The sequence below is a fragment of the Monodon monoceros genome, unplaced genomic scaffold, assembly GCF_005190385.1.
Source record: "Monodon monoceros isolate NGI ecotype Baffin Bay Population unplaced genomic scaffold, NGI_Narwhal_1 Super_Scaffold_21, whole genome shotgun sequence".
Lineage (NCBI taxonomy): Eukaryota > Metazoa > Chordata > Mammalia > Artiodactyla > Monodontidae > Monodon > Monodon monoceros.
The window spans coordinates 128,383,144-128,400,296 of NW_021703778.1; the positions used below are offsets into that span (position 1 = coordinate 128,383,144).

The 17,153-nt window shown below is 45.2% G+C and overlaps 1 protein-coding gene across 5 annotated transcripts in view; it reads left to right on the plus strand.

The window, feature by feature from the left end:
• The first annotated feature begins 593 nt into the window (after positions 1–593).
• Positions 594–17,153, plus strand: part of SAMD4A (sterile alpha motif domain containing 4A) — a 234,979-nt gene continuing 218,419 nt past the window's right edge. For 3 of the 5 annotated variants that reach the window (XM_029237922.1, XM_029237921.1, XM_029237918.1), the window contains exons 1-2: positions 594–834; positions 2,045–2,685. In XM_029237922.1, coding sequence (XP_029093755.1) covers positions 2,490–2,685 — 196 coding nt within the window. In that variant the 5' untranslated portion in view covers positions 594–834; positions 2,045–2,489. Of the gene's footprint in view, positions 835–1,306; positions 1,439–1,723; positions 1,740–2,044; positions 2,686–17,153 lie in introns of those variants that run through there. The other 2 variants (XM_029237919.1, XM_029237920.1) reach the window with 2 other exon arrangements.

The window sequence follows — 17,153 nt, forward strand, 5'->3', positions numbered from 1 at the left end:
TCTCGCGCTCCTCGGACCCGGGCCGTCCGGCGTCCAGGCTCTTCCAGCACTGCGTACCGCCCCTCGGCCTCCTCCGCCCTTCGCGTCCTCGACCCCCGGAACCCGTCCACGCCTGCAGCGCCCTTGACCCCAGGTCTCTGTCACCCCCGGGCCCCAGTTGGGCCGAGTGGTCACCCGAGTTGGCGAACCACATTCCCAAGGACGAGCAGCCGGTGGCAGCACCGTCCCCGCTCAAGCGCCCTCTGGGTCCCCTCCGGCCCGCACGCCGGCGTCTCGAGCGCCCCGGCCCCTCCGGAACACGCAAGCAGCAGAAGGCAGGCATTCACTTGGACCCCTCCCCTTCCCCAAACTTCTTCCCTCCGCCAGGCCGTTCCTCCAACCCGACCCCTTTGCGCCATCCGGCTCCTCCCTCTCCGCTCCCCTCCCCTTTTCTGGTCCCCACTTAGGAATCCGCCCCCCCCACCCCGGCCGCAGGCCGGGCCCGGGGATCCTCCCCCGACTACCCCCGCTTGCCGCCGCTGCCGCCGCCGCCCGGGTTCCTCTCCCCCCCTCTCGGGCGCTCCCTGCCAAGCCCATGATGTAATGGTGTATGTTAATCAGTAGCATGTGGGGAGCTCCGGCTCGGGAGGCTCAGTCCTCCGCGAGCCGACACTGGAGGCGGCAGGAGCGGCGGCGGCGGCGGCCCGGACCCGCAGCGCCGCACTCTCTCAGCGCCGCCCGCCCCGACGGCATGGCCCGCAGCCTGCGCTCCGGGCGCTCCCAACCTCGCTGAGAGCCGCTGCGGTCCCGGACCCGTGCTTGGGGCCGCGAGCAGCCAGGATGAGCCGCTCCCAGGTGAGCGCCCTCTCTCTCTTTTGCCCCAGTGGGTCACTGGGTCCCCTTCCCGGAGGGGAGAAGTTCTGGGAACCGCGAAGTTCTGGGAGCCGGGAAACGGGGTGCTGGGAGCGAGCCGCCCCTCGAGGGCTGGCTGAGTCGCTGGGCTCTCTTCGCCGTCCGCTGGCTGCCACCCGAACAGGGTTAGGACTGGGGGAGCCCCCGAAACCGAACTTTTCTTCTTTGCGGTCCTTCGGGGGCGTGTGCGGGCGGCGCGGAGCCGCAGTTCCCGCGGAGCCGCCCTGCCCGCCGGGGGAGGCAGTGCTGTAGGCTCGGCTGTCTCCGCGCTCGGCGTTCGCCCGTAGCCGTGCTGCCTTCGGCCTGGGACGCGCAGGCAAGGCGGTGGGCCGGACAGACCCGCCCGTAGGCGGCGGCAGCGGGGGCAGGATGCCTACAGCACACACACGCGTACACACTCGCATACACACAGACGCACACGCACGCACACATCTGATCGCTCAGGACGAAGCAGGCCCTCGGAGACCTCCCGGGTGGGCTGGAGCGGCGCGGCGCGGGGTAGCCGGGGCTCCGGCTGCGCCTCCGCCCGCTGGACGCTGAGCTTTGGGTGGGGAGAGTTTATTTTTGTCTCGAGTTGTTGCCGCGGCTGCTCACGGCCTAAATCCAGAGGGGCGCCTGGCGGTGGAGATGCTGGCTGTTGCTGTAGATGGAGCTGCAGCCGTTCGGCTGCTTCTCCGGGAGGAGGAGGTGGCGGAGGAGGAGGCGGGAGAGGAGGAGGAGGAGGAGGAGGAGGAAGGAACTCGGGCTGCTGCTGCCTCCGCCTCTGCTTTGCATTAGCCCCCACCCCCACCCCCGCGCCCCTCCGCAGCCGCATTGCAAGTTTTCTGCGCGAGAAAGATCTGTTGCTGGTGCGGGCGTTTGCAGGCACAGTCCCCGAGGCCACCCCGGGTGGGGTGTGTGGGGAGCACTAGCCGTTCGCAGCGGCAGCAACAGGAAGCCGGGCGGTCTCCTCACGCACCTGGGAAGGAAGCTTCTTGCCTTTCCCAGAACGGGAATAGCTCCTCTCCAGCATCCGGGCGCGGAGGGGGCGGCCGGAATTTGGGGGACCAAACCCCCCGCGGGGCGCCCCCCTCCACCCCCTCTAATGCACTCGTTTCCCGCGCGCGCTCCCTCGCCGGCCGAGGTCTCACTGCAGCCTTTTCTCTCCTTCCAGTGGTGATCGCCACTCGGGAATGCGGGTGTGAAGGGTCCGAGCTGCCGCCCAGCGGGGGAGAGACCCCGGGACGCCGGAAATCACCATCCCGAAGCTGCGAGAAGAAGGCGGGGGAGGGGGGAAGAGAGCATTCTTCAGTTTGTGTGCCTTGTGGGGAAATTTTTTTTTTTAATCGTTATTTAAAAAAACAACAACAACAAACATTTCCGTGCTACTGTCTGTCATCATCTCTGGGGAAATCAGCCAGAACCACCAGAACGTAACTGAAACCAGACGAGAGAGGCAGGAGCCGAGGCAGTACCTGCAGCGTCCGGGCACCAGAGCCACCTTGGAACGGGAACGCGTCTCCGGCGGCCGCTGGGCTGCGGCTCCGCCAAACTTTGGGGCGGGCGGGGCGGGCTGGGGCTCGGAGGGGGCTTTGTAGACCGAGGGCCGCCCCCTAACCATGATGTTTCGCGACCAGGTCGGGGTGCTGGCGGGCTGGTTTAAGGGCTGGAACGAGTGCGAGCAGACTGTTGCACTGTTGTCGCTGCTCAAGCGCGTGAGCCAGACCCAGGCCCGCTTCCTCCAGCTCTGCCTGGAGCACTCGCTGGCCGACTGCACCGAGCTGCACGTCCTCGAAGGCGAGGCCAACAGTCCCGGTAAGTGCGCGGCAGCCGCCGTCCCGCTGTCCTGTCCACGCCCCCCCCCCTCCCAGCCTCGGGCCTGGCCCCGCCCCCCGACCGCTGGTCCGTGGCGACAGAACCTCGAGGCCCCCGGGTCCTTGGCGTCTCCCGCCACCGGCCCCCGCCCTAGGCCCTGCCACCCACTAACCTCCGCTGGCCACTTCGTTTTTCTGCCCACTGTCAACTCCCTCAGTCCATTCCATGTGGTAGCTACGGTAGCATGAATGATTGATTTTTCTCTCAAGCAGTTTCCTGGGAAATAAGTCAGTCAGGTCACGTAGAGTCTGGATTTTCTGGGCTCTTCCCCCCCTTTCTTCTTTTGGGCAACGTGGCTCTTTGGATTTCAGCAACACATGAAGCCTGGGACTGCCCTTCAGAAGACAAGCTTTGATGAGGCTGTATGAGGAATACATGAAAATCCAATTTTGTTATTCATTTTTCCCCACGGATATTCCAATTTTAGAGCTCTGTCTTCAGAATAATTTGTAGGTGATGCTATAGACTATTAAAATATTTGCAGTTCGTATACTATGTGGTTATACTTAACTATCACGACATTATTTATATTGATATACATCTTGTAGAAAGGGTCTCATAGGGAGCAGGCATGAATCAGGGTCATTAATGCTTTTGTCAGGAAACTTTACTGAGCATAACAGAATTGTTTCCTATTACCCTGCTAGTGTATTTACAGACACCTCGACTAGCATAGAAAGTGAATGTACTGAAAGGTTCAGCAGTTTGCTGTTTGCTAGCATGGGTGGTGACAGACTGAAATTATATCCGGGCCTGGGGGTGGGAGGTGAGGATGGGGGATGGGGAAAGGTCTGTTGGTTGTAATGTTGCATGGGGAAAATTCTTTAGTTCATGCTGCAGCAGGAGGGTGAACAGAGCCCCCAGTGTTTACACAGAGAAAAGAATGCAGGGTCCTCTTCCAGCTGTTCCATGTTAGAGCCGCCAGCCTGCAAGACTCAGCAGAGGGCTGGGCTGCCATTTGATGACAGGGTCCAGTCCAGGGCAGCAGGGCCTGGGAGACACAAAAGTGAGTGTGCCGGCAGCACAGCAAGAGGAGGGCTGGCCTGCTCCTCCCTCCTCCTCCCTGGTGTGGTGCCCGTGGTGCTGGAAACACTAGCATGGGATGTTTCCATATATAGAATCATAGGCTGGCAGTGACTGCTGGAAATCCTCACAGCCCTTTTCCTGACCAGACAGGACTGCACCCAGAGGATCCGGTGCTGCCTAGTGTGGTGGGCCATCCTGAGGGAGATCCCACAGGTCCCACTGGGATTCAGCCTGAGCCGAACAGCCCACCCTGTTGGTTACTCACAAGGGTGGCAGTGGCAGGGCCCCCTTCCCTTTCAGTTCTGTGTTTATAAATAGCTGAAGGGCCAGTCTCCTTCATAAGGGTGTGGAAACATAACTAGGATAACTGATGACCTGCTCTCTTTACTTCCATTCTTTTTTTTTTTTTAAATATTTATTTATTTATTTATTTGGCTGCGCCGGTCTTAGTTGCTTCACGGGGGATCTTTGTTGCCGTGTGCCGGATCTTATTTAGTTGTGGCATGCGGGATCTAGTTCCCTGACCAGGGATCGAACCCCGGCGCCCTGCACTGGGAGCTTGGAGTCTTAACCCCTGGACCATCAGGAAGTCCCTCTTTTTTTTCATTCTTTTTTTTTTTTTTGCGGTACGCGGGCTTCTCACCATTGTGGCCTCTCGCGTTGCTGAGCACAGGCTCCGGACGCGCAGGCTCAGCGGCCATGGCTCACGGGCCCAGCCGCTCCGCGACATGTGGGATCTTCCTGGACCAGGGCACGAACCCGTGTCCCCTGCATCGGCAGGTGGACTCTCAACCACTGCGCCACCAGGGAAGCCCTACTTCCGTACTTCCATCCTTAATGTGACAGGGTAGCCTGGATCACCTGCTTGATTTTGCTTTTTCAGGTTTGACAAGCAAGGTTATATAAACTTTTGCGTTTTATAGAATGCACAGAATTTAAGTACAGTGATTTATGTTGAATGCTTGACCTCATTGCTTGTAGGGGCTGTTTAAAACAATGATAATTAATCCTTAGGTTACTCAAATGTTAGAGGAACATTTTTTCCCTTTGAGTAAAGGAGAAGACTTTTCCCAACATAGCAGCCATCCGTTTAGTAAGTGAAGCCATTAGATGTATGGAATTAAAAAGAAGTTGCTTAGCTTAAAAATCTTTTACTTTAATAAACCAATAAAAAAATTGAACTTCTATGAGTTTAACAACATAATTTGGTTATTTTTCCCCTCAAAAAGTCTTTTTTAACCGTACTTATTTGTGTAAGCTGCCTACCTATTCATGATGCTAAATGCTGTAGATATGTGAAACCATAACCATTATGTAAGATAGGGACCATTTTCCAGTTTCTGGATTAATCTTTCAACCTGGATATTTTGCTTCCTGGAAAACTTTGCACTTTTTGTTATGTGGCCAGGACAGAAGTTTATTAGTGAGGTCATGTGATGGTTTGGTTTACTTCTGCATTAAGGGATCACAAGGAACATCAAGATTTGTCGTAGAATGCCTGTCTGGAGCACAGCTCTCTTACGTATCTGGAACCTAGCCAAGAACCAGGCAAGGGGCAAAAATGCCTACTCAGCATAGGAATAGATGGCGTAAAGTCTGGGAGAATGCTTCAGATGCTCTTTCAGAACTTACTCTTATTTTAGATAACAATCCTAACTTTATTTTATTTGAAAAATAATCCATAGAATATATGGGGTAGCACATTTAGAATGGGGTGAGGAGTTGCTGTAACCAATGGTGAAAAGTGACCCCTGACAGCTTGACAACTAGGAAAGAAACAGAAAAATTATAACTTTAGATACGAGAGTTGGGAACAGAAGCCCTGAAGGTTTGGGAATATTAAGGTAGGAACCCTCAATCGGACTTGCGGACATTACTTTGTAATAACATAAATCCATAATTGCTGTTTACCATTAATGAGAGTGAACTACCAAAAAAGATAAATTTTTAAATACACTCTTTGAGAAGAGAGGGAAATATGCCATAAACATTGGAAATATTAACACTCAAGGTAATTAACCTCCAGAGCTCTTTTGGCATGTGAAGCTATTACCCATTCAGAAAACTAGGCTGTTTAGAATGACTCATTTATTGGCTGGCTGAGGTTTCCTATACCAAAATCATCATGTGTGACTTACTTTATTTTGTAATCATCAATTAAACAAACATGTATTTCTTCTGGTGTTCAGAGATTTTAAAACTTGGTGCATGAGAACGAAATTCATATCTGGGGCTTGACCTCAGTATAACAACAAAAAAATTACTAATAGTGCAAACTTGGCTCTGTTTTCTACAGGACTAACTTTAAATAGATAATCCTTCACATTAAACATGGTTTATTTGAGATCCATGGGATGTATTTTGATACTAACTTTTTGTTCTCTTAAATTTAGCATTTACTGAGATTCTAGTGGTTCACTGGTTCATCCTTTGCCTCAGGCTCGTGGTCATCTGAGATCCAAAGAACATGGTTGAGTTAGTCCTTGTGGATTTGTTTGTGTGTTGTATGTGTGTGTGTGTGTTTCACTCCAGATTTGGTCAGTGGGTACTGGTCATGCTCAGCTCTGTAAAGTAGAGGCTTGTTTCCAGAACGCTCATAACCTTAGATACGTGCCCTTCAGCCACCAGCCCAGGTTAACATTGAGATATCTGGCCAGTCTCAGTTTGTAGCTGTCTGTTTTTGGTGCTAAAATGTCATTTGATACCTAAAGATGGAACCCGCTGAGTTTACTTGGAAATCTTCAAAGAAAAATGGATTGTGTGGCACTAGTTTAGGACTTTCGTCATTTGAACTTGAAATATTTTTTCCAATGGAGATAGTGTAATAAATGGAGATTCACAAGTGAATCCACAAGTTTATTAATTCACAAAACAGTGCATATTTTGTGGGGAAATTGCGTATGTTTGTAGTAAATAAATGGCAAAGAGATTGTTACTCTACTTATAATTAAATACAAGAGAAAGGATTATCTGAAATGGTAGTGTTAAAGACAAAATTAATTGTGGAGATTGAAAAGGGCTTGTGGGTGTATTTACTCTCATTAGAGGGCAAAGATGTGGGTCCTATGTTTTTATGGTTTTTGGTTTCCATGGTATAGGTATGCCATACCTTAGTTGATTTTTAAATCATAAATTGAGTAAAAGGAAAGCAGAAGAGTATAGGCTTTCCTGATGATATTTCCTGGATAAGATCTTGTTTGTAGTTCTTTCTTTCGCTTTTCCTTTTTCTGTTTTTTTTTTAACATCCTTATTGTAGTATAATTGCTTTACAATGGTGTGGTAGTTTCTGCTTTATAACAAAGTGAATCAGCTATACATATACATATATCCCCATATCTCCTCCCTCTTGTGTCTCCCTCCTACCCTCACTATCCCACCCCTCTAGGTGGTCACAAAGCACCGAGCTGATCTCCCTATGCTATGTGGCTGCTTCCCACTAGCTATCTACTTTACACTTGGTAGTATATATGTTCATGCCACTCTCTCACTTTGTCCCACCTTACCCTTCCCCCTCCCTGTGTCCTCAAGTCCATTCTCTACGTCTGCATCTTTATTCCTCTCCTGCCCCTAGGTTCTACAGAAGCATTTTTCCCCCTAGATTCCATATGTATGTGTTAGCATACTGTATTTGTTTTTCTCTTTCTGACATACTTCACTCTGTATGACAGACTCCAGGTCCATCCACTTCACTACAAATAACTCAATTTTGTTTCTTTTTATGGCTGAGTAATATTCCATTGTATATATGTGCCATATCTTCTTTATCCATTCATCTGTCAGTGGACACCTAGGTTGCTTCCATGTCCTGGCTGTTGTAAATAGAGCTGCAGTGAACATTGTGGTACATGACTCTTCTTGAATTATGGTTTTCTCGGGGTATATGCCCAGTAGTGGGATTGCTGGATCGCATGGTAGTTCTATTTTTAGTTTCTTAAGGAACCTCTATACTGTTCTCCATAGTGGCTGTATCAATTTACATTCCCACCAACAGTGCAAGAAAGTTCCCTTTTCTCCACACCCCCTCCAGCATTTATGGTTTGTAGATTTTTTGATGATGGCCATTCTGACCGGTGTGAGGTGATACCTCACTGTAGTTTTGATTTGCATTTCTGTAGTGATTAGTGATGTTGAGCATCCTTTCATGTGTTTGTTGCCCATCTGTATATCTTCTTTGGACAAATGTCTATTTAGGTCTTCTGCCCATTTTTGGATTGGGTTGTTTGTTTTTTTGATATTGAACTGCATGAGCTGTTTGTAAATTTTGGAGATTAATCCTTTGTCAGTGCTTCATTTGCAAACATTTTCTCCCATTCTGAGGGCTGTCTTTTCATCTTGTTTATGTTTTCCTTTGCTGTGCAAAAGCTTTTAAGTTTCATGAGGCCCCATTTGTTTTTTTTTGTTTTGTTTTGTTTTTGAATTTAATTTTATTTATTTATTTGTACAGCAGGTTCTTATCCTGTCATCCATTTTATACACATCAGTGTATACATGTCAATCCCAATCTCCCAATTCATCACACCACCACCACCACCCCCTGCTGCTTTCCCCATTTAGTGTCCATACATTTGTTCTCTACATTTCTGTCTCAATTTCTGTCCTGCATACTGGTTCATCTGTACCTTTTTTCTAGGTTCCACATATACGCGTTAATATCTGATATTTGTTTTTCTCTTTCTGACTTACTTCACTCCATACGACAGTCTCTAGATCCATCCACGTCTCTACAAATGACCCAATTTCGTTCCTTTTTATGGCTGAGTAATATTCCATTGTATATATGTATCACATCTTCTTTATCCATTCGTCTGTCAATGTAGGCCCCATTTGTTTATTTTTGTTTTTATTTCCATTTCTCTAGGAGGTGGGTCAAAAAGGATCTTGCTGTGATTTATGTCATAGAGTGTTCTGCCTATGTTTTCCTCTAAGAGTTTTATAGTGTCTGGCCTTACAGTTAGGTCTTTAATCCATTTTGGGTTTATTTTTGTGTATGGTGGTAGGGAGTGTTCTAATTTCTTTCTTTTACATGTAGCTGTCCAGTTTTTCCAGCACCACTTATTGAAGAGGCTGTCTTTTCTCCATTGTATATTCTTGCCTCCTTTATCAAAGATAAGGTGACCATATGTGTATGGGTTTATCTCTGAGCTTTCTATCCTGTTCCATTGATCTATATTTCTGGTTTTGTGCCAGTACCATACTATTTTGATTACTGTAACTTTGTATTATAGTCTGAAGTCAGGGAGCCTGATTCCTCCAGCTCCATTTTTCTTTCTCAGGATTGCTTTGGCTATTCGGTGTCTTTTGTGTCCTTACAAATTGTGCAATTTTTTGTTCTAGTTCTGTGAAAAATGCTATTGGTAGTTTGATAGGGATGGCTCTGTATCTGTAGATTGCTTTGGGTAATATAGTCATTTTCACAATGTTGATTCTTCCAATCTAACAACATGGTATATCTCTCCATCTATTTGTATAATCTTTAATTTCTTTCATCAGTGTCTTATAGTTTTCTGCATACAGGTCTTTTGTCTCCTTAGGTAGGTTTATTTATAGGTATTTTATTCTTTGTTGCAATGGTAAATGGCAGTGTTTCATTAATTTCTCTTTCACATTTTTCATCATTAGTGTACAGGAATGCAAGAGATTTCTGTGCATTAATTTTGTATCCTGCTACTTTACCAAATTCATTGATTAGCTCCAGTAGTTTTCTGGTAGCATCTTTAGGATTCTCTATGTATAGTATCATGTCATCTGCAAACAGTGACAGCTTTACTTCTTCTTCTCCAATTAGGATTCCTTTTATTTCTTTTTCTTCTCTGATTGCTGTGGCTAAAACTTCCAAAACTATATTGAATAATAGTGGTGAGAGTGGACAACCTTGTCTTGTTCCTGATCTTAGTGGAAATGGTTTCCATTTTCACCATTGAGAACGATGTTGGCTGTGGGTTTGTCATATATGGCCTTTATTATTTTGAGGTAAGTTCCCTCTATGCCTACTTTCTGGAGGGCTTTTTTTTAATCATAAATGGGTGTAGAATTTTGTCAGAAGCGTTTTCTGCATCTGTTGAGATGATCATATGGTTTTTCTCCTTCAATTTGTTAATGTGGTTTATCACATTGATTGATTTGCATATATTGAAGAATCCTTGCATTCCTGGGATAAACTCCACTTGATCATGGTGTATGATCCTTTTACTGTGCTGTTGGATTGTGTTGCTAGTATTTTGTTGAGGATATTTGCGTCTGTGTTCATCAGTGATATTAGCATTTAGTTTTCTTTCTTTGTGACATCTTTGTCTGGTTTTGGTATCAGGGTGATTGTGGCCTCATAGAATGAGTTTGGGAGTGTTCCTCCCTCTGCTATATTTTGGAAGAGTTTGAGAAGGATAGGTGTTAGTTCTTCTCTGAATGTTTGATAGAATTCGCCTGTGAAGCCATCTGTTCCTGGGCTTTTGTTTGTTGGAAGATTTTTAATCACAGTCTTAATTTCAGTGCTTGTGATTGGTCTGTTTATATATTCTATTTCTTCCTGGTTCAGTCTCAGAAGGTTGTGCTTTTCTAAGAATTTGTCCATTTCTTCTTGGTTGTCCATTTTATTGGCATATAGTTGCTTGTAGTAATCTCTCATGATCTTTGGTATTTCTGCAGTGTCAGTTGTTACTTCTCCTTTTTTATTTCTAATTCTATTGATTTGAGTCTTCTCCCTTGTTTTCCTGATGAGCCTGGTTAATCAATTTTGTTTATCTTATCAAAGAACAAGCTTTCAGTTTTATTGATCTTTGCTATTGTTTCCTTCATTTCTTTTTCACTTATTTCTGGTCTGATCTTTATGGTTTCTTTCATTCAGCTAACTTTGGGGGGTTTTGTTCTTCTTTCTCTAGTTGCTTTAGGTTTAAGATTAGGTTGTTTATTTCAGATGTTTCTTGTTTCGTGAGGTAGGATTGTATTGCTATAAACTTCCCTCTTAGAACTGCTTTTGCTGCATCCCATGGGTTTTGGGTCCTTGTGTTTTCATTGTCGTTTGTTTCTAGGTATTTTTTGATTTCCTCTTTGATTTCCTTAGTGATCTCTTGGTTATTTAGTAGTATATTGTTTAGCCTCCATGTGTTTGTATTTTTTATAGATTTTTTCCTGTAATTGATATCTAGTCTCATAGCATTGTGGCCAGAAAAGATACTTGATACGATTTCAGTATTCTTAAATTTACCAAGGCTTGATTTGTGACCCAAGATATGATCTATCCTGGAGAATGTTCCATGGGCAGTTGAGAAGAAAGTGTATTCTGTTGTTTTTGGATGGAATGTCCTATAAATATCAATGAAGTCCATCTTGTTTAATTTTTCATTTAAAGTTTGTGTTTCCTTATTTATATTCATTTTGGATGATGTGTCCATTGGTGAAAGTGGGGGGGTTAAAGTCCCCTACTATGATTGTGTTACTGTCGATTTCCCCTTTTATGGCTGTTAGTATTTGCCTTATGTATTGAGGTGCTCCTATGTTGGGTGCATAAATATTTACTATTGTTATATCTTCTTGGATTGACCCCTTGATCATTATGTAGTGTTCTTCTTTGTCTCTTGTAATAGTCTTTATTTTAAAGTCTATTTTGTCTGATATGAGAATTGCTACTGCAGCTTTCTTTTGATTTCAATTTGCATGGAATATCTTTTTCCATCCCCTCACGTTCAATCTGTATGTGTCCCTAAGTCTGAAGTGAGTCTCTTGTAGACAGCATATATATGAGTCTTTGGGTTTGTTATTGTAGGTCTTTTCCTTCTCTTGTGTTTCCAGCCTAGAGAAGCTCCTTTAGCCTTTGTCGTAAAGCTGGTTTGGTGGTGCTGAATTCTCTTAGATTTTGCTTGTCTGTAAAGGTTTTAATTCCTCCATCGAATCTGAATGAGATTCTTGCTGGGTACAGTAATCTTGGCTGTAGGTTTTTCCCTTTCATCACTTTAAATATGTCCTGCCACTCCCTTTTGGCTTGCAGAGTTTCTCTGAAAGATCAGCTGTTAACCTTATGGGGATTCCCTGGTATGTTATTTATTGTTTTTCCATTGCTGCTTTTAATATTTTTTCTTTTTATTTAATTTTTGATAGTTTGATATGTGTCTTGGTGTGTTTCTCCTTGGATTTATCCTGTATGGGACTCTCTGTGCTTCCTGGACTTGATTAACTATTTCCTTTCCCATATTAGGGAAGTTTTCAACTATAATCTCTTCAAGTATTTTCTCAGTCCCTTTCTTTTTCTCTTCTTCTGAGACCCCTGTAAGTTGAATGTTGGTGCATTTAATGTTGTCCCAGAGGTTTCTGAGACTGTCCTAATTCTTTTCATTCTTTTTTCTTTATTCTGCTCTGCAGTCATTATTTCCACTTTTTTGTCCTCCAGGTCACTTATCCATTCTTCTGCATCAGTTATTCTGTTATTGATTCCTTCTAGAGAATTTTTAATTTCATTTATTGTGTTGTTCATCATTGTTTGTTTGCTCTTTAGTTCTTCTAGGTCCTTGTTAAACGTTTCTTGTATTTTCTCCATTGTGTTTCCAAGGTTTTGGATCATCTTTACTATCATTACTCAGAATTCCTTTTCAGGTAGACTGTCTATTTCCTCTTCATTTGTTTGGTCTGGTGGCTTTTTACCTTGCTCCTTCATCTGCTGTGTGTTTCTCTGTCTTCTCATTTTGCTTCACTTACTGTGTTTGGGGTCTCCTTTTCACAGGCTGCAGGTTCATAGTTCCCATTGTTTTTGGTGTCTGTTCCCAGTGGCTAAGGTTGGTTCAGTGAGTTGTGTAGCCTTCCTGGTGGAGTGGACTAGTGTCTGTGTTCTGGTGGATGAGGCTGGATCTTGTCTTTCTGGTGGGCAGGACTGCGTCCAGTGGTGTGATTTGGGGTGTCTGTGACCTTATTATGATTTTAGGCAACCTCTCTGCTAATGGGTAGGGTTGTGTTCCTGTCTTGCTAGTTGTTTGACCTAGGGTGCTCAGCACTGTAGCTTGCTGGTCGTTGAGTGGAGTTGGGTCTTTGTGTTGAGATGGAGATCTCTGGGAGAGCTTTTGCCATTTGATATTACTTGGAGCTGGGAGGTCTCTGTGGGACCAGTGTCCTGAACTCGGCTCTCCCACCTGAGAGGCTCAGGCCTGACACCCAGCCGGAGCACCAAGACCCTGTCAGCCACATGGCCTTTGCTTTCTTCTGCCAGTTTTCCCCAGGATTCTGCAGGCTCTGGAGCGAGTGGGATGTCCCAGCTGGTCTTATCCTGGCCACCAGAAGGTCATGAATAGGCAGAAAAGTAGTTTTCCTTCTTCTATTTTTAGTGAGTGCTTGGCCAAGAACAATTTTTCTCTAGGGCACCTCATAAATGGAAAAGCTTGTCCAGGTTAAAAGTTCTTGCAGTGGCCACTGTAATTCACGATTATCTTGGGTAAGGTTAACCCACTTGTTTGGCCTTAAAACGAAATTTGTTCACCTGATGCCTCACGCTGGGCCCAGTCTAGCTTCAGTCCGGCCCAGTCTCCTTTCACTTTTTCATTCAACAAACATTTACTGACTGCCTACTACTTTCCTGGCCCTGTGTTATGCAGTGGGAATACGAAGGTAATTTACTGTATTCCAATGCCTGGTGCATAGATACCGAGTGTTGAGTAAATGACAAATACCATATCACAGGTACAGAAGCATAGATATAGGAATAAAAAGGGTAGGGGTGAGGTTCTGGGAGCATTGTGAATGTACAGCTAATTGCCTGGAGGAATCAGGGAAGCCTCCACTGCAGAGGAGATATGTTTGAGTTTTGAAGGGTGAATAGGAGTTGGTTCAGTATGTAAAAAGGATTGTAGAGAGCGGGCTCGAAGGTGTTTTCCAAGCAGAAGAGATAGCATTTATAAAAACGTTGTCTTATGAAAGGGCCTTGTTGTGTGCAAGAAATAATGAGTTCAGAGTGGCTCAAAGGGTGTAGAATGCTGGGATCTAAGAGAGAGAAGTTAAAACAGAAGTCATGTGTGTGCAGGACTTTGCCAGCTAAGGAATTGGACTTAATCCTGCAGAGATGATAGAGAACCCAAGAAGACTTTTAGGCAGGGGTGTGCTGAGAATGAGGAGGGAAGAAGAAGGAAGTTGAAAGATGAAAAGGGTGTGTGTCTGTGTGTCTGTGTACACTTTGGGGAAAGCTTTGTAATATATGCGTGATTCTCTGAGAGGCAAAAATGGGAGAAGTGAGGCAAAGTTTGGTTCAGACAATTTCCATTTTGGCCACATGGTGGCATCATCAGCCAAAGGCAGCTTTGTTGCTCTCAGCATTGCTGTATGGGGGAGAAGGAAGGACTGAGATAGGAAAAGAAGGTATTATCAGGTGACCATTTATTTATATCCATAGGAGGGGATATGTGTAGAGGATTCTTAGAGTATGGATTTTGAATTGGGCTAGTCACTTAATTTCTGAGCCTTAGTTTTCTCATCTGTAGAATGGGACTAATGAAACCTTGTTATTGGCTGGAAGCTACTTGTTAACAATCCAATGAGGACATATTCTGTCCCCCAGGTTTAAATTTGCCTCTAGTTAATATGAAATTTATATAAATAATGTTTTCCTAAATGATAGGGCATCTTTTTAAAAAAATTTTATTTATTTATTTTTGGTGGCGTTGGGTCTTCATTGCTGTGAGTGGGCTTTCTCTAGTTGCAGTGAGTGGGGGCTACTCTTCATTGCGGTGCTCAGGCTTCTCATTGCGGTGGCTTCTCTTGTGGAGCATGGGCTCTAGGCACGTGGGCTTCAGTAGTTGTGGCACGCGGGCTCAGTAGTTGTGGCTCTTGGGCTCTAGAGCACAGGCTCAGTAGTTGTGGCGTACGGGCTTACTTGCTCCACGGCATGTTGTGGACCAGAGCTCGAACCCACGTCCCCTGCATTGGCAGGTGGATTCTTAACCACTGCGCCACCAGGGAAGTCCTGATAGGGCATCTTTTATTTAAAGGATTATCTGGAAGAGATTGAAGATGACTTGGAACCTGAAAAGATATGAGTCTACTTTGCTCCACCTTCTATATTTTAGCTGTATTGCTCTATTTTATATCATGTTGAGTCCTAAAAAACACAGCCCTGACCCAGTTTTCCCAAATAACTTGTCAACACTTTTTACCTTTAGTTGGTGAATGTGAAAAAAAGAAATCATTTGGAGGAATGAAATATCTAGGGACTTCATATCTGAAACACTTTTCACTTTGGGTGTTGTAATTTTCTTTGGGTTGGTCTGGGATGACAGGGAGCAGGTCACACACATTTGTGATCTTTGTTGCAAATAAATTGCATTTGGTTGTTTAGCTCGGATGCTCAAAGGCTTTAGCAACTGAGTACATGTTATAAATAGGTCCCATCAAAGCAAGTAGAAGGCAGACAAACATAGCAATCAAATTGGTTTGTTTATGTATAAATAAACAAACTGAGAGTGAAATGAGGGTCAGAAGGACTGAGAAGTAACTGAAAGCTCCCCAGTATATCCTGCAGAAGCTTAATTCTAATAAGAATTGACAACACCACGGAAGACAAAATACTCTCCTCCTTGACCTGAGGAAAATTTGGAGGTTTTCATCCACGAGGGAAGTGCCTTACATAAGTCATTTGCTAGGAAAGCTGTGGTGCTCATAAAAATCCTGTTTTTCTTTTAAAAATATAATTACTACTTTGAATTTTTAGCCTGTTCCTTTCTTTCCATCTTTTCTAATCATTCTTTCCAAGGCATTACTGAGTTCATCCAGTTCACATAGATTAAGATGCAGAATCAGACGTCTCCTCTGAGCTATTTTTTGCTTCTGTGGAAGCCGCCTGAGGCAGGAATCTCCCAAGGAAAGCAGAACTTTCAGAAGAGGAGCGAAGCTTTCTCTCAAGGTTAGCTAGTCAAGGCTTGGGCTTTGCTCTGAAGCCTGCACTCCAGAAGCCAGCCGGAGTTCAGAGGAACCTGCTGCTTTTATTATATGTAGGAGCATTTCACTCCTTGGGACTCATAAGCTAGTTCTAGGGTTTTGTTCTTACCTAGGTATCATCATTTTAATACAGTTTTCCTTGTCTTGGTTTAGCAGGGAGAAAAAAATCAAACGATTCAGTGGTTTCTTTTATGCAATAGGTAAGACTGTTAAGTGGTACCTGGAGAAGAGTATCTGGTAAGAAACTGTGGGATCAAGTTCCTCACTACTTATTAATTCACCAAGTCCTGCAGCCGAGAGCTGGGAGCTGTGTCCAAAGGCAAAGGAGGTGTGATGATTCCCCTCAAGGAGCTTACACTCGAGTTGTGGAGTTAAAACAACATACATACAGGTGATCCCTGACTTACGGCAGTTTGCATTAGACAGTTTTTTGACTTTACGATTCCAAAAGTGATATGTATGCTGTAGAAGTCGTTCCTGGAATTCTGAATTTTGATCTTCTCCCAGGTTAGCAATCTGCCCCACGGTCCCCTCTTGTGATGCTGGGCAGTGGCAGCCCCCAGTCAGCCACACAATCACGAGGGAAAACAACTGATACTCTTAGAAGCATTCGGGACCCATATAACCATTCTGTTTTTCACTTTCAGTACAGTATTCAATAAATTACATGAGATATTCAACACTTTATTATAAAACAGGCTTTGTGTTGGATGGTTTTGCCCAACTGTAGGCTAATGAAAGTGTTTGAGCACATTTAAGTGGGCAAGGCTAAGCTAGGTGGGTTAAGTGTATTAAATGCATTTTCAACTCATAATGGGTTTATCAGGAGGCAACCCCGGTGTAAGCTAAGGGTGATCTGTATGTGTAATAATTAGACTGTAAAAAGTTGCTAAATGCTGTGTTTCCAGTGAGAGAACAAAACTGGACTTGAGTGAAGGGGAGAGAACAGGATGGGTTGGGTTGTCCAAGAAGTAACGAATGGAAGAAGTAAACTTGAGTGGGTCATTTGCAACAAGTGCTTTAGAGCTTACAAGATTCTTGCCTTTTTAGTACCTTTAATGAAAGTTTTGTCAAGAAAACCACACATATAGGGGGGAGTCTGTTGGACCACGTAAGGGGCAGACTTCCAGGCCCCCCCCTTTTAAAAATAAATTTATTTATTTATTTTTGGCTGCGTTGGGTCTTCGTTGCTGTGTGCAGACTTTCTCTAGTTGTGGCGAGGGGTGGCTACTCTTCATTGTGGAGCACGGGCTCTAGGCCCGTGGGCTTCAGTAGTTGTGGCTCGCGGGCTCCAGAGCGCAGGCTCGGTAGTTGTGGTGCACGGGCTTAGTTGCTTCAGGGCATGTGGGATCTTCGCGGACCAGGGCTCGAACCCGTGTCCCCTGCATTAGCAGGCGGATTCTTAACCACTGCGCCACCAGGGAAGTTTCTTCCTGGGTCTTGGAAAGATGAGTATGAGTACATTAGAAAGAGGGGAG